Genomic DNA, 15,909 nt, shown 5'->3' with positions numbered 1-15,909 from the left:
GTAACCTATTAAAAAAAAAAAAAAGTTGTGGGTGGAGTATTCCTTTAAGGCATGCAACTCTCACCTGTGCCCGATTCATTTATTCATTCATTTATACCTTAAGAATGACATGCACAACATAACCGCTTTTGTTGTCCGTGAAGTTTATTCTCTATATTTAAGTCAATATGTCTGTGTTTTTATAACAATCTGATGGTTGTTCTCATTCCACCTGCAGTGTGCACTTGAGAGAATTACAAATATTTGACATCTCTGCTTCGGGTTAATTAACACAAAAAACAAGAAAATGTAACATTCAAATGTTATATTAAAACGTGTTCCTGTGTAAACATCATACACATAATTATTTTCATTCTGATTTTTTTTTTTCTGAGAAAATCTAACAGTTAAACACATCAGCAGTATCGGTACAGTATGAATGGTGAGTCAGTCATCTTTGCTGCCCACGTATCAATATCAGTAATGGTCTAAAACAGTCTATGTCGATTGTGCACTACTAACTACACGTACTTAATAAAATGTGTACTGAAAAGGTGTTAATTTTCTGAATGCCTGCTAGAATATTGTGAAATCAATCTTTTCAATGAATTGTAACCCTGGTATTCTTATACACCGACCATGGTGCTGCCTAGTTTTTCCTGGTTTAAATGGAGAAAGGCTGCAGTGAAATATATTGAAGTTCTTCTTTATCAAGTACTGCTTCAAACGTGGAAGCTAAAATAAAAAAAAAAAAAAGTAGGCAATAATCCTTAATGAGCTGCCAGTTCATTTCAAGGAGCATTGAATTTGGCTATGCTACCTTCATACAGTTATAAAAAATCTACACACCCCTGCCAATATCGCAGATTTTGTGTAATGAAAAAATGAAGCCAAGATAAATCCTGTCAAAACTTACTATTAGAGAAAAAGGGGAAAAAAAAATCATACAAAAACCTCGCTGCATTTGTGTGCGCACCCCTTAATAATCAAGGATGTGCCTGCATTCAGAATCAATCAGCCCCAATAAGTCTCATCTGAAACAGTAGTTTAGTGTACACCTGACATCAGTTAAAGTGGCTCTGATTGAGTTCAGATAAATATTATTCTGATATCCTCTTGGTTGGAAAATAGTCCAAAAAGCCATGGTCCACAAAGAGCTTTTAAAACATGAATGGTGTCTGTTCATTTAAAGGTCTCAATCAGGACAGGGGTACAAAAAAGTATCGAAAGCATTAAACATTCCATGGAGTACGGTGAAGACAGTCATCAACAAGTGGAGAAAATATGGCTCAACAGTGACTCTACCAAGATCAGGACATTCCCTCCAAGACTGGTGAGAAGAGAAGGAGAAAACTGGTCAGGGAGGCTGCCAAGAGGCCTTCGGCAACATTAAAGGAGCTGCAGGATTTCCTGGCAAGCACTGGTTGTTCCCTACATGTGACAGCAATCATATGTCTGGGTTGTGGGGTGGGGTAACAAGACGAAAGCCTTTTCTCACAAACAAAAACATTCAAGCTTGGCTAAACTCTGCAAAATGGTATACACAAACATATGTAAAAATGTATTATGGTCTGAGGAGCCCAAGGTTGAACTATTTGGCCGTAATTCCAAAAGGTATGTTTGGCACAAAAATAACACTGCACGTCATCAAATGAACACCATACCCACAGTGCAGTATGGTGGAGGCAGCATCAGGCTTTGGGGCTTCTCTTCTTCAGTTGGATCTGGGGCTTTAGTCAGGGTGGATGAAATCATGAAGAACTCCAAGTATCAGTCTGTTTTGGCACGAAACCTTCAAGCATCTGTTAGGAAGCTGAAGATGAAGAGGAAGTTCACCTTTTAGTATGACAACGACCTAAAGCATGCATAAAAATCAGCAAAGCAATGGATCCATCAAAGGAGGATCAGTGTTCTGGAATGGCCTAGCTAGAGCACAGACCTTAATCCAGTTGGAAATGTGTGGGATGACCTGAAGAGAGCTGTGCACAGGAAATACCCTCGTCATTTGACAGGTCTGGAAATGTTTTGCAAGGAGGAGTGGGCAAAATCACCACCTCCAGATGTGCCAAACTGCTTCCCAAAGTTTGACAGCTGTAATTAAATCAAAAGGGGCTTCAAGTATTAGTGTATGGGGTGGCACACTAATGCAGCCAGCTTTTTGTAGGGTTTTTTTTACCCTTTTTTCACTAAACAGTCTCTTTTTGTTTTCATCTTCTTCATATAGATTGAAATTTTGCAATAAAGGTGGAATAAGTTCTGACAGAATTTCATTTTTTTGTTTCACAAAATCTGCGATTTTGGCAGGGGTGTGAAGACTTTTCATATTGAGTGTAGAAGCCATCTTATGGCTATTTCTTATCCCCACAACCTCATAAACATGTTTGATTTGTTTAATTGGTATTAATATTTTTTTCCTTCTAATGGACTTGATGTCAAGTAGAATGTCTATGGAAAATGCTGATTTTTGTTTTGGTAACAGTTCTATCTTACTACAGGGGCACGGTCTCTAGGAAAAAGACTTAAAAATGGATATCTGTGAACACCGATTTTTTTCTTAGATGAAAAGTAATTTTCCAATCATTTTTAAACAATACCATACACGTATGGATGCAAACAATACTGTAAACTTAAGTATATCTTGGGTAGGTTTTTTTTTATTTTTAATTTATGGACAATTTACTGTTTATTTGAATATATCAGCTTAGAAATCAAGCAAAATGAGAAGGCTGTCCACATTTTCCAAACTGAAAATGTGTTTGCCAATACAAAAACATATATACAGTATATTCTGTGTGTATGTGTGTCTGTATTTATATATTTATTTTGTCAGTGAGGAAAGGTGCAAAATAACACACTTTATGTGCAGACTAGTCTGCATTTTATTTGTTTGTTTATTTATTTATTTATTTATAGGCCTCGTTCTTTCGCTTTGCAGCATCCATATTCCTTTCACCACACTTGCAGGCAACTTTTCTTAAACTCTGCAGTTGTCCTTACAACTGTTTCTGTTTTATACCCCTACTTCTCTTCCCTACAGCTTAAACATGACTTCTTTTTTCCCCCCAAAACAAACAGTTTACTTTTCACAACAGCCAGTTTCTTCCCTCTCCTACAACTGAATAGTGACCAGGAACAGAGGCTCTTTGTTGCGGCAAAAGTCAATAACCAGTTTTTTGTTTCTTGGAGCAAAGCTAATTGTCTGCATTTTAACATTACCAAAATGAAAGTTCTCTATTTGAGATCCATACTCGTCCCCCTTCATCTGACAATTTCTTTTGGTGACATGACCTGGTATAGCGTATGTTCTTATAGTCCAAGGTGTACAGGGTGAAGAGACAAAGAGCAGGACTGCTTGATGAAATGTGATTTTGCTCACTTTTGCTCTAAAGTCAGAGATATCTGTAAAGCTCACAGTGATATGCAAGTCACTAACCGTAGAAAACCTTTCATCAAATAATTTTTTGGAAATGTAAATGGGGCTGTTTTTTTTTTCTCTTTGTAAAATTTACAGGGCTATATTGGTGGGGTGTTAAGCAGATATTTGAAAATCCAAAGCAGAAATGTGTGTGTCATCATGGAAAAGATTTTAAAAGAACTGGTATAATAGCAAAATTTATTAGCTTTGCACAGCTTGTATAGTAAATGCCTTTGGTCAATTCACTACTTGGCATTAAACATACCTGACAATGACCTGCTGATTGCCATTCTTTTTTCATACGCTGTTGTGGATATCATTGCTACTCACTGCAACTTTCAAAGCAACCAAATGCAGTTTCTGATCACGTATACCCAGTGGAGCAGTATTACACATTCCGCATTACATCCTCATACACACTTCCCAAATGTGATTTCAAACAAATGTGTTTGTGTCATTTGAGATTATAGATGCCATCTGCTGGTGGAAGGAGCTGAAACACATTACAATGATAAAAAAAAAAAAAGCACGCCTCGCAGGACCGGTTTGTGGTGAATTATCCTCCTTCATGGTTTGTCACAGCTTATCAAGTGCTGTCAGTATGTATATTTAGATGTAACCACACAATTATGAAAAGTGTAAGTAGTTAAACCCAGCCACTTTGGTTACGAAGAAGAATAGGGAGTGTATGAAATTGACCACTAGAAGAACTAGGTCTGTTTGTTTAAACTTTATAGTCCAAAATTGGGCCTGTAATACTGGACATGCTGTGTTTTATTTTTATGTGCAGTGTATTTGGGGCACATTCATGGCAGTGAATAAGTATATTAACTGGCTGTGTGCAGAAGCTGTTCATGATAGAGTGTACTGTGCCTCAGTTTATGCTCTTCAAGATTAAATACCGTTGGTGACAGATAATTTCACCTCAGCTGATAGTGTTTTGAAATACTGAAGAAAGTCTATTGACAAAACTGCAAATAAACTGAAAATGTTGACAGCTTTCGCATTTCTTCATAAAATATGCGTGGGCAAGGTTAATGCTTTGAGGTGTAGCAGAAACATTGGAATATGCAAGTAATGCAGTGACACACTTCAGCTTCTAAACCTCTTCATTAGTATGCCTGCTTTAATCAGGAAAATTCAAAGTGGTGCAGTCCTGAACATCTCGACACTTTTGAATATAAATAAAAAGCTAAAACAAAGTAATACTTTTTTGTCATGGCTGCTTCAGAACTTTTGCTTTTTGTCAGTTAAGTGTAATTTCCTGCTTTTTACTGTCAGAAACAAAGAATTGGCATTGGAATATTGTATCTGGAGACTTTGAGTTGGACTCTGTTTAACCTGAAGTAGGAGGAGTGCTAGATTTTTTTTTTCTGCTGAAAAAACATCCAACACTTCTTGCAGGACTTCATCAGTAGTCAACTGAAGCTGCACTCTGGTAGTTGTATGTGTTGATTTAAATAGACTTTAACTTAGACTGTTCACGTTAATCTTCTTTACTTCATAATCCCATTTACACCTATCCTTTAACATTCCATTCATTTCAGATGAAAGGAGACACAAAAAAATCTGCAAAGTGAAAAGGTACTTGCGCTGTCCTTACACGAGGTCAGGAGTCTTTGATAAGACTGACCACTCATAACGCTGTAGAGCCAGATGGCACCCATGGCTTTCACTTTAAGCACGTGCCAGTTATTTGACAGATGTCTTGTTTGGCACGTTCAAAGTGCCCCTGACTGATTGATAACCATCATTATTCCAGTGCCAAACAAGTCTACAATAACTTATATGAAGGACTACCAGACTGTGGCATTCGTTCCTGTGGTCACAAATAGATAAATGGATTGAACTACATTTTTGATGCCTAAAAGGAAATTCTGTTACACCAGCAACAGTACAGAACAAAACTTAGGGCAAAATAGTTAAAACAAAAGTGCAAAATATTATATAAATGCAAGACCCAGAACTATTGACACAATATGATATGCACACTCCAGCTTGACCCTGTAGCAATTTCCCCCACCCCCTTACTCTGTCTGACTTGAAACAATGCACTTGTGTCAGATTGTCTATTGTGCAAACAGACCAATGGAAAAACTCATTTTCTACAGCCATCCGTCCAGCATAACCCACCTGGAGAAGCAGAACATTTTTGTGATTTTTTTTTTTTTTTTGACTTTAGCTTAGCATTCATCATCATCAACCCCAGTATGGTTAGTAGCAATGCTTGAGTGCCTTTGACTGAGCCACCCTGTGTAACTGGATCCATGTCTTCCTGACTACTAGACCTCACTTGTCTATCAATGCTGAAGTACACCTGGACTGTGTGCTCAGCTCGTATCTGATTTACCCAGTTTACTCACAATCAGTTTGTCAGTACAACAAACACTGTCATCAGGCCTTGTTAAGGGGGTTTAGCAGTGCTTTCCCATTTTGACAAGGCTGAAGAAAGTCAATCTCCATCTCCATGTCCTCCTCAAGACTAACTCATTTCTACTAATGCACAGTGGACAGTGTAGTTATTTGGAGCACCATGATTGGTTGTGGAAACAGCACTATGGCAGACCACTTGGCCATTCATTTAAAATGACCCAATTATAAGTTGACCTCATTTGTTGTGTCCAGGATGTTTATAAAATAATGTCTTAAGAGTGCCCGTTACACTGTGACAGACTTAACATAACCCAGCTACGAACGTTTTGCACTCTGCCATTCAGCAAGTAATATTGTAGTATTCAGAATTGCAACCCCATATTCTCCAATAGGCCATTACACTGTTAACTTTGATACAGTCGTCTGCCAGATAAAAACTCCATTATGTGGGCACCAGTCTTACCACTTTGTTGCATCTCATTTTATATATATATATATATATATATATATATATATATATATATATATATATATATATATATAGGTGCTGGTCATAAAGGTTCAATATTGAAGACACCTGGTGCCACACTCTAATCAGCTAATTAACTCAAAACACCTGCAAAAGCCTTTAAATGGTCTCTCAGTCTAGTTCTGTAGGCTACACAATCATGGGGAAGACTGCTGACTTGACAGTTGTCCAAAAGACGACCACTGACACCTTGCACAAGGAGGGCAAGACACAAAAGGTCATTGCTAAAGAGGCTGGCTATTCACAGAGCTCTGTGTCCAAGCACATTAATAGAGAGGCGAAGGGAAAGACAAGATGTGGTAGAAAAAAGTGTACAAGCAATAGGGATAAGCGCACCCTGGAGAGGATTGTGAAACAAAACCCATTCAAAAATGTGGGGGAGATTCACAAAGAGTGGACTGTAGCTGGAGTCAGTGCTTCAAGAACCACCACGCACAGACGTATGCAAGACATGGGTTTCAGCTGTCGCATTCCTTGTGTCAAGCCACTCTTGAACAAGAGACAGCGTCAGAAGCATCTCGCCTGGGCTAAAGACAAAAAGGACTGGACTGCTGCTGAGTGGTCCAAACTTATGTTCTCTGATGAAAGTAAATTTTGCATTTTCTTTGGAAATCAAGGGCCCAGAGTCTGGAGGAAGAGAGGAGAGGCACAGAATCCACGTTGCTTGAGGTCCAGTGTAAAGTTTCCACAGTCAGTGATGGTTTGGGGTGCCATGTCATCTGCTGGTGTTGGTCCATTGTGTTATCTGAGGTCCAAGGTCAACGCAGCCGTCTACCAGGAAGTTTTAGAGCACTTCATGCTTCCTGCTGCTGACAAACTTTATGGAGATGCAGATTTCATTTTCCAACAGGACCTGGCACCTGCACACAGTGCCAAAGCTACCAGTACCTGGGTTAAGGACCATGGTATCCCTGTTCTTGATTGGCCAGCAAACTCATCTGACCTTAACCTCATAGAAAATCTATGGGGTATTGTGAAGAAGAAGATGCAATACGCCAGACCCAACAATTCAGAAGAGCTGAAGGCCACTATCAGAGCAACATGGGCTCTCATAACACCTGAGCAGTGCCACAGACTGATCGACTCCATGCCACGCCGCATTGCTGCAGTAATCCAGGCCAAAGGAGCCCCAACTAAATATTGAGTGCTGTACATGCTCATACTTTTCATGTTCATACCTTTCAGTTGGCCAACATTTCTAAAAATCCTTTTTTTGCATTGGTCTTAATTGATATTCTAATTTTCCGAGATACTGAATTTGGGACTTTCATTAGTTGTCAGTTATAATCATCAATATTAAAAGAAATAAACATTTGAAATACATCAGGCTGTGTGTAATGAATGAATCTAATATACAAGTTTCACTTTTTGAATGGAATTACTGAAATAAATCAACTTTGTCATGATATTCTAATTTTATGACCAGCACCTGTATATAAATATATATATATGTATATGTGTGTGTGTGTGTGTGTGTGTGTGTGTGTATGTATATATATATATATATATATATATATATATAGTTAGTGTTTTTTTTTTTTTTTATCAAGAACTAGCTGATTACCCAGTGGCTTCGCTCACTGAGTGCAAGGGAAAAAAATAAAATGTAGTATTTATAAAATAAGTTTAATTGCCAATTTTATTTTTCAATAAATAAAGAGCACTTACAATAACATAGAAATCAATAAAAACAACATTATTAACATCATTATCTTATGAGAATATGAAGTAATATATAAGAAGCACATTGCATATAAATATAAATTATTAAACAGTAAAATCTTCTTATATAATACGCTATTGTGGCTGTTCGTTTGTCTGTCCAGGATTGTAAATCACCTGTAGCTTGCAAACCGTTTCACCTATTGACCTGAAATTTGGTACACATATATTACGTGACATCTACTATCCGCTTTCGGGGTGATGATTTTTTTTTCTTTTTATCTTTTATTTTATTTTATTGTAGAATAAACTCTCGGCAGCGCACAGCAGGGCGGCCATGCGGCACATGCGTATGGGCGCCGTTCTCATTCCCTAACACCTTCGCTAATCATTCTTGAGGCAGATTGAAGACTTAAGTGCCAGATTAAGTGAAAGGTTAAAGAAAACGTACTAAGTAATTGCACCACAAAAACTAACTTAATCAGTTTTAATGCAAAAAGATGCCGACGAAAGAGAAGCAGCGGGCCGTTAGAGTGGAGTAAAGAAGAGCTGCTCAGGAAGCACCAAGTACATCAACCTCTAAGCAAACGAATGATAAACGTACAGAGAAAGATGATGAATACTATGAATGCTCAAGTCAAGTGTATTCACTGCACGTTACCGTGCAGTGCGCCGTTACTGGTATTTTGATAAAAGAATTTGAACAACATATAAGAAGCATATAAATTATTAAACAGTAATACATTAACATTTAAGAAGTAAAGATACATTGAGTACTACTGCAGTGCTTTCGGGTATACTACATTTTTTGTATGCCCATTACGTGCATAAATGTATACATTTTTTGGTGTACCTACCCGAGAACACGCGACATATAACTGACTGTGGGAGAAGCATGGATTTTAAACACGCGTTGAGTTCATCTGCTGGTGTCCCTCATGGAATAACTGGTAATGTTTGACGAAAATCTCCTGCGAGTAAATCGTCAGTGCCTCCCATTATTTTGGTAGGATCTCTGAGATCTTGCATTGTTCGGTTCAAGGTTTCATAAGCTCTTTTATGTGCCATGGTGCACTCATCCCAAACTGTTATATTTGAATGTTGCAAGACTTTTGCCTTTCCAGAGCCGTTGCGTATGTTGCAAATTGGATTTTCGTCGTGAGCAAGGTTTAATGGTAATTGCAATACCGTATGTGCTGTACAGCCTCCATCTAATAATGTAGAAGTGATTCCCTATGACGCTAGAGCCAGAGCTATGTCACCATTCGCGCTCTCAGCATGAATCAGGTTTATTAAGAATGTTTTTCCTGTTCCTCTGTGGTCATACGTAATTTCCGTTTCAAATGTAAAAAGAATTTTATATATAGAGATAGTTTTATTTCTGTTTATTGGTAATTGTTATTGCTCTGTTTAAATGTGTATGTTGTATTATTGTATCACATTGTTGCTGCACCAAAGGGATGCTTCTCACTATACCTTAATGACAAATCAAATTGAATCCTCACATAAACAAAACATTTACCAAAAAGAAGTTTTTCTTAAATATGTTCTGTTGTGATATGTTTCTGTCATTTTAGGGGGAGAACAAACACTTTTCTAGGGCAAAAAATTCAGATGTGTGTGTCAGTAGGTCTTGATCCCTAAGAACCAAGTTACCCGAACTATTCTTTAACATTTCAGTAATTATTTACCTCTCTGATGCTGATTTTTCTGATCAAAAATATGTCATCATTATAGCAATTGAGAAGAATAATTCATAATTAATTGCAAAATTACAGTATTTGAGGGTTCCACTAGAGAGCCTCTTTCTCTTGCACGATTTGGCTCAAAATTGGTGGGGGATGGTGCAAAGCAAAAAAGTTGTTTAATGACTGACAGATGGCCACATATAATCAGCAATGTATGTGCAAAGTGGTCTGTAGTGAGGCATCCTATAGCAGTGACTTTCTTGGATGGCACTCAAATTTTTTTAAACTAAAGTAACTAAAATTGACATTGTCTGTCTGTCCGTCCGTCCTTGGTTAATTCAGTTCACATCCAAGTCAGTCTGGGGCACACGTCCATTGCAGAATAAGATCACGTACACTTACACACTCCTACAGAACCAGTTTTGGAGTTTCCATTTCACTTAACACATTCATCTTTTGGTATTATGGAGGAAATACAATGTGGGCAAGGGAGAAACATTCAGACTCCGCAAAGACAACGTCGAGAGTGAGATTTGAACAGGACTGTGACACTGTCAAGTAGCAGCACTAAACAAGGTCACTTGCACTGCTGTGTATTTTTCTTTGTGCATTTCTGATGGTTACCAGGGGTGGACTGGAGTAAATGCAACCTTTTTTTAAAATAAGTTCCTTAATTCAGTGAAACTTTGAATATTTTCAACAATAGGTAGATTACATGATTTTCTTGGAGCTGATTCGGTTGTTCATCTCTGCCATCCATAGATAAATCTGTCTGCTAAACATGTTCACAAGGAAAACTGTTACTTTGGATTTTGATCTCTTTCCCTCCAACCCCCCAATAACAGATATGATGTTAAATTGTTGTTTTCTCACTATATAACAATTTTAAAATATGCATTTGTTGTGAATGTTGTACTTTTTACCCATTTCTTATGTGTGTAATGTAATGTTTACTTTCTAGGACACTACCAATGGTGTACAGTGTCTGGATGACATTGCAGCAGGTGAGTGAGTGAGTGATAGTCATTTAGCCTTTGCATCTGTCCAGCTAGCTTGTGGGTACAGTTGTAGGAAGTTTTTACTTTTTTTCAATTTATTTGGACTTTTTCCTTTCTTTCTTTTTTTTAATCTTTTTTCTGTTTTACCTATCTTGCTGCTGTTATCTAAACAGAACTGTCCATGACATTTAATGCTGATAGAAAAAATAAATCTTTGCTTTGATCTCTAAGTTAAAATATCAAAGGGTTTAATTGTTTACTAAAAATCTGGTAGTAACTTCTTTTTAATAAATTTCAAATGTTAATGGTCTCATGCAAAACAGCAATATTGGGTTTCAGGGCCATCAGTAATTTTGTTGAGGTGTTTTGCTTCAGTTTTATTTCACTCCCATGTAACATGTACAGCCCTATAGAAATCTCTTGTTGGGTTATCTATAAAGACACATAAAATATCCCTCATATAAGAGGGAACAACACATAGGGAAAGTTTTGGCAATGTCATAAACTAGAGAGTTCCCATCGCAGTAGTCCCAAAAATGACTCAAGATGCCTGCTGGTGTGGGTAAAACTGTCAAAACCACAGCTTGTCACAGAATGGCAAACATTAAATCTTTAAAAATAAAAAAAAACTTTTTCAGAAGCTTTTTTAAACAAAAATACCCCCCACAGAGCACAAACACAAAAGGAGTTGCCCAAAACAGTAAGGCAGTCCAGAGCATACACAATTCAGAAGGCCAAGCTAGATAATGGAGGAAGAGTTAAAAATCCAGTACAGTAAATCAAGCAAAGTAAAAGACACTAGAAGCACATTCAGTGAACCGCAAAGGACTGTGGGTTTTCATCAACCTTTATGGGGCGGAGGGCAGTACCTTGCTGGTGATGGACAGGTGGCACCACCTCTTGGGTAACCTTGCACAAGACCCCTGAAATATAAAAGGACAAGCACAGACGCACAGAAATTAAAAAACACACACAACTAATCAGAAACAGAGTAATACAAATAATTAACACAAGTTAACACTTGTAAATGGACAAAGACATGAAAAAGGAATTTTGGATCCCTGACTGAAATATAACAGGCAACAACTATAGAACGTTCAACAACTGCTTTGCATAGGTTACTATAGATCCTGGTATTTTTTTGAAGTTACAGGTGCGTCAGCATGTTATACTGCGGTTACACTTAATCTGAAAGACTTGTACAATCGACACCAATCTCAGTGGAATTTTGAGTTCATTTTCAGAGCATAATTGTAAGCAATAAAATATACACCCAAAATATAGTTTCTGATATGAGCATCGTCTTAAAAGATTAGAAACTTAAAAAGTCAGTTCTTGTGATTTACAGGTTTGTTGTCAATAATTAAATGGAAAATGATTTTGCAATTTACTGCGGATGACACACACAGACTACAAAATGTAAAGGAAATAGTCATAAATGCATAACATATATCTAATATGAATAATTTTTATTGTTTACTGCTATACATATACATACAAATTTATTCTAAGTTAAGTTTTGTAAGAAGTTACTGTTTACTAAAGAACTGCAGAAGTAGGCACTTTGTCTAGGGGAGGGAACACGTCTTTGAATTATGTTGTACGTGTATTACCTCACACGTGTGTGTGTGTGTGTACAATGTATGTATGTATGTATGTGTGTATATATATATATATATATATATATATATATATATATATATATATATATATATATATATATATATATAACATCTTCTATTAATATACAGGTAAAATTCCATTACAACAAACTTCCAGGGACCTAAAAAATATTTTGTTGTAATGAGATTCTGTATTTGTAGCTATAGTGCTTTCTTTAACTTGCGTCCAGGCGTTTGTAATCATTTCAATAGCTTGTTTCGCATTAATTTTAATCTCCTCCTGTCTACAAGTTATGCTGTCAAGAATTTTTCTCAGCATTTCCTTGCAATAATACACTTTCAGGGTGCGAATGATGCCCAAATCCAGTGACTGAGGCACTGCTGTGCAATTGGGTGGGAGGAATTCAACACAAACATTATCTAAACGCGGAAGCATGTTGTGGGCAGCACAGTTACCAATCAGAAGCCAAATCATCCTTTTCTTCTTCTTCATATTGTGAGGTTTCTGAACTCTTTTGGGATCCCCCCACCCACCCAACGGGGCGACACGCCGAAGTGCGTCCCAAAGTGCGATTGCCGGGGCAGGGCAACAGCAGGCTCACAGCGGTGCAGTGAGGCGCCACAGAAGTGAATCCTAACCGATCAGGGTCGCGCTATAAGTTCCTGTCTTACACCCAAAACAAGAGGCGGAGTCTCAGTACTTGAGCAAAACCAGCTTTATTGAGCTTGAAACAGGAACAGTACGGTTTATTTATTGTAGCGGGATCTGCCACTCTCCTATACACAGACACAGCAGTCAGGCAGGGTCGTGGCCAGGTTAATGGCCAAGTAATCATGTTCCCTGCATTACCCATCGAGTTTGCTTTGGAGCAGAGATGCAGCAGAGTTGTGAGCCAGCTGTTGCCCCGGCAACATATAAACAGTCTTCCACAGCTGCGGTGATCGCACTTCGGGACGCTCTTCAGCGTGTTGTCCAGTTGTGGGAGGTCCCAAGTGAGTTTAGAAACCTCACATTTTCTTGAATGAGTGCCGCATTAATGGGAATGTTTCTTCAATGAGCATCACTGAACCATATAAAATCGGCTTTTTCAACGTCTTCAAATGCAGCAGTTCGCATACGTTTGATACATAGGTTTTTCTTCTTTTTTTTGCCCGGTCTTTTCAAGTAAGTAGACAGTGTCGATGGCAAAATTCCGAATTCACTGGCCACATATACAATCGAGAGCTGCAAAAATGTTTTTTTTTTCTACTATGAACTGTTATCGTTTTTTCGTGTCTGCCATTTCTATAGGAGGGTGACAGTGAGTTAAATTCCAATGGATGTTTTTCAAATGTTGATGAGCAATAAGCAAAAGGTATCACTGAAAACCACCAAAAACAAAAATAGTACGAGCAAAGTTTGAAGAAATTTTTTTTTTTTTTTTTTTTTTTATTACAATGTTTCTGTTTGGGGATCGTTGAGCTGCTCTGTGGATGATTCATTCGGGCATTTCAAGGACTTTTGGGCACTTCGTTGTAATGAAAGTATCTGCTGAATGTACTTCATAGTAAGGAGATTTCTATAGACTTGTGTCATATGGGGAAACTGTCAGGACCATTAAAATACTTTGTTGTAGTGAAAGTTTCGTTGTAATGGAATTTTACCTGTATTTTAAAGGTGTAAAGTTAAATTTTTCTAAATATAACATTTTTATAATAGTTTGTTACCAGTAAACTGAATAAAAAGTTTTCTAACATAAAAGTTGGTCTTACAGACTTTAAAACCTGATTGTTAGTTTGCCATAGTTCAATAAAATAAACTGTTCTTGTTAGTATTCTTAAAGTATGTTATAATGTGCAGAGATGCTGCTGGTTCTTTTAAAAGACTAAATGTGACATTTAGAAAAAGTCTATGTGAGCAAGATTTTATTATATTGCTTTTTTTAAAATCACAAAAATAAGAAATAATTGGAAGACTATGCTCTGCTTATTTCTACAGCTTGTCTTCTGTTTCTTGCCTTGAGTAGCGGTCATGTTTGTAAACCACCTTTATTTACTTATTTATTAATCCTATTTATGTAGATGTCCTTCTTTTGGATCTAGTGATGTTTTGTTCTTCTCTTGATTATCTGTTGTTTAACTGGTTCTCAGTTCCAGAGTCAAGTGCTCAGTGTATCCCGGCTCCTCTTGCTACCTCCATACCAGTCAGTGATGATCCCTCTCCATCCTCTCCTGATCTGGAGGCATCCAAAAGCACACAGTCTGGGGCACCGGGTGTGCCCTACTCTGTCCCAGAGAGCATTGACGATTTAGTGGATGGGGAAGTGATAGGAGAAGAGCTGGATAATCTGTTGGATTCTATGTCCAAGAGCCAGGATATCCCAGTGGTGAGTTATTTTAATTCTTGAACAGATTACTAATGTTAGGGCATGATTTTTAAGATTTATATATTTGAGATCTAAAGAGATGAGTCCTTTTCAGACTTGATAAAAGCATTACATGTTAAGTTAGCAACTGTTTAGAAATGTTTTTTTGTGTGTGTTTCTGTCTCAATTCCTGCATTTTCCATTAGGGCACTGCAGTCCAAGGACCAATACCAACCAACCTGCCCAGCACAGTAGCTCGTCTCATCCCCATTTTTCCAGGTGGTGTGACAGCTGTGCTGCCCTCAGTAATGCCCCAAAATATGCCCCCTCCATCCACACAGTTGCCCCCTGCCTTTTTCACCTCAGTTGGCAATAAACTGAACACTCTGGACTCCTTTGATGTGTCTGGTGCAAGCCCCAGTTCCAATACCAAGCTTGACTCACTAGATACATTTGATGCTGCTGGAGGATCAATGGGGACCAGCAGGATTGTAGCAGTGGGTATTGGTCTTGATTCTCTGTCCGAGTTCAGTGTACCAGGATCACCAGCTCAAGCAGGTATGTCAGGATTTTAAATGCATATAATGATGTGTTGATTTAATGATACTTTTCTACATGACAACATTTACTATATTTGATTATTTTTTAATTAATGTTTTTATAGTCCTGAGAAGTGCATCTCAATCCGGAGGGCAAATCTTCCATACCAGTTTGGGTGCTCTGCCTTCTGTAAGTCAGCTTGTTTGTCTGTCTTAATGGTTTCACCTGTGGCAATGCTTTTAGAGGTATTTGTTCATGCTGTTGTCAGGGCAAATTTGCCAGAGCCTGAGGGATGGATTTTGGGATTGAAGCCCATGTCAGTAGTTGTTATAGTCCACCCTTACTTAACATCAAATTTTCTTTTTTTTTTTTTTTTTTTGTTTGTTTTTTGAAAACAAAACAGTTAAACATATAGTGCCATGAGTCATAAATATGACTATAAATCAAATAGCTATCGCATTACGTGAGGGTGGTATTGATTTTATCTCTAACCGAAGGAAAAGAAAGGCACTTAGATAACTTTAATGAAATCTAACAAACACAAGATGATCAGAATCGTCATGAGGGGCTCAAACACTCCTACTAGTAATGTAATAAATAGATTACAAGTATGTTAGGAGATTAAAACTTCATGTTTATTGTCATGTGTACATAGTACAATGAAATTCTGCAAATCTCCTCAGAACAGTGTACATTATTACGGTTTCAATAAACAAATACACAAGTACATGGCATGCAATATGTTATACTCAGTGTGT

General features: G+C 37.6%; 1 protein-coding gene across 4 annotated transcripts in view; it reads left to right on the top strand.

Annotated features, from left to right (window-relative positions):
* zc3h7bb (zinc finger CCCH-type containing 7Bb) overlaps positions 1–15,909 on the top strand; it is a 96,131-nt gene that overhangs the window by 36,075 nt on the left and 44,147 nt on the right. For all 4 annotated transcript variants that reach the window (XM_028815163.2, XM_051934773.1, XM_028815161.2 and 1 more), the window contains 4 exons: positions 10,608–10,650; positions 14,397–14,632; positions 14,818–15,169; positions 15,276–15,340. In XM_028815163.2, the coding sequence (XP_028670996.1) occupies positions 10,608–10,650; positions 14,397–14,632; positions 14,818–15,169; positions 15,276–15,340 (696 nt within the window). The remainder of the gene's footprint in view (positions 1–10,607; positions 10,651–14,396; positions 14,633–14,817; positions 15,170–15,275; positions 15,341–15,909) is intronic.

Source organism: Erpetoichthys calabaricus, chromosome 12, assembly GCF_900747795.2.
Source record: "Erpetoichthys calabaricus chromosome 12, fErpCal1.3, whole genome shotgun sequence".
Taxonomy (NCBI): domain Eukaryota; kingdom Metazoa; phylum Chordata; class Cladistia; order Polypteriformes; family Polypteridae; genus Erpetoichthys; species Erpetoichthys calabaricus.
This window is presented reverse-complemented; position numbering and strand designations above follow the sequence as displayed.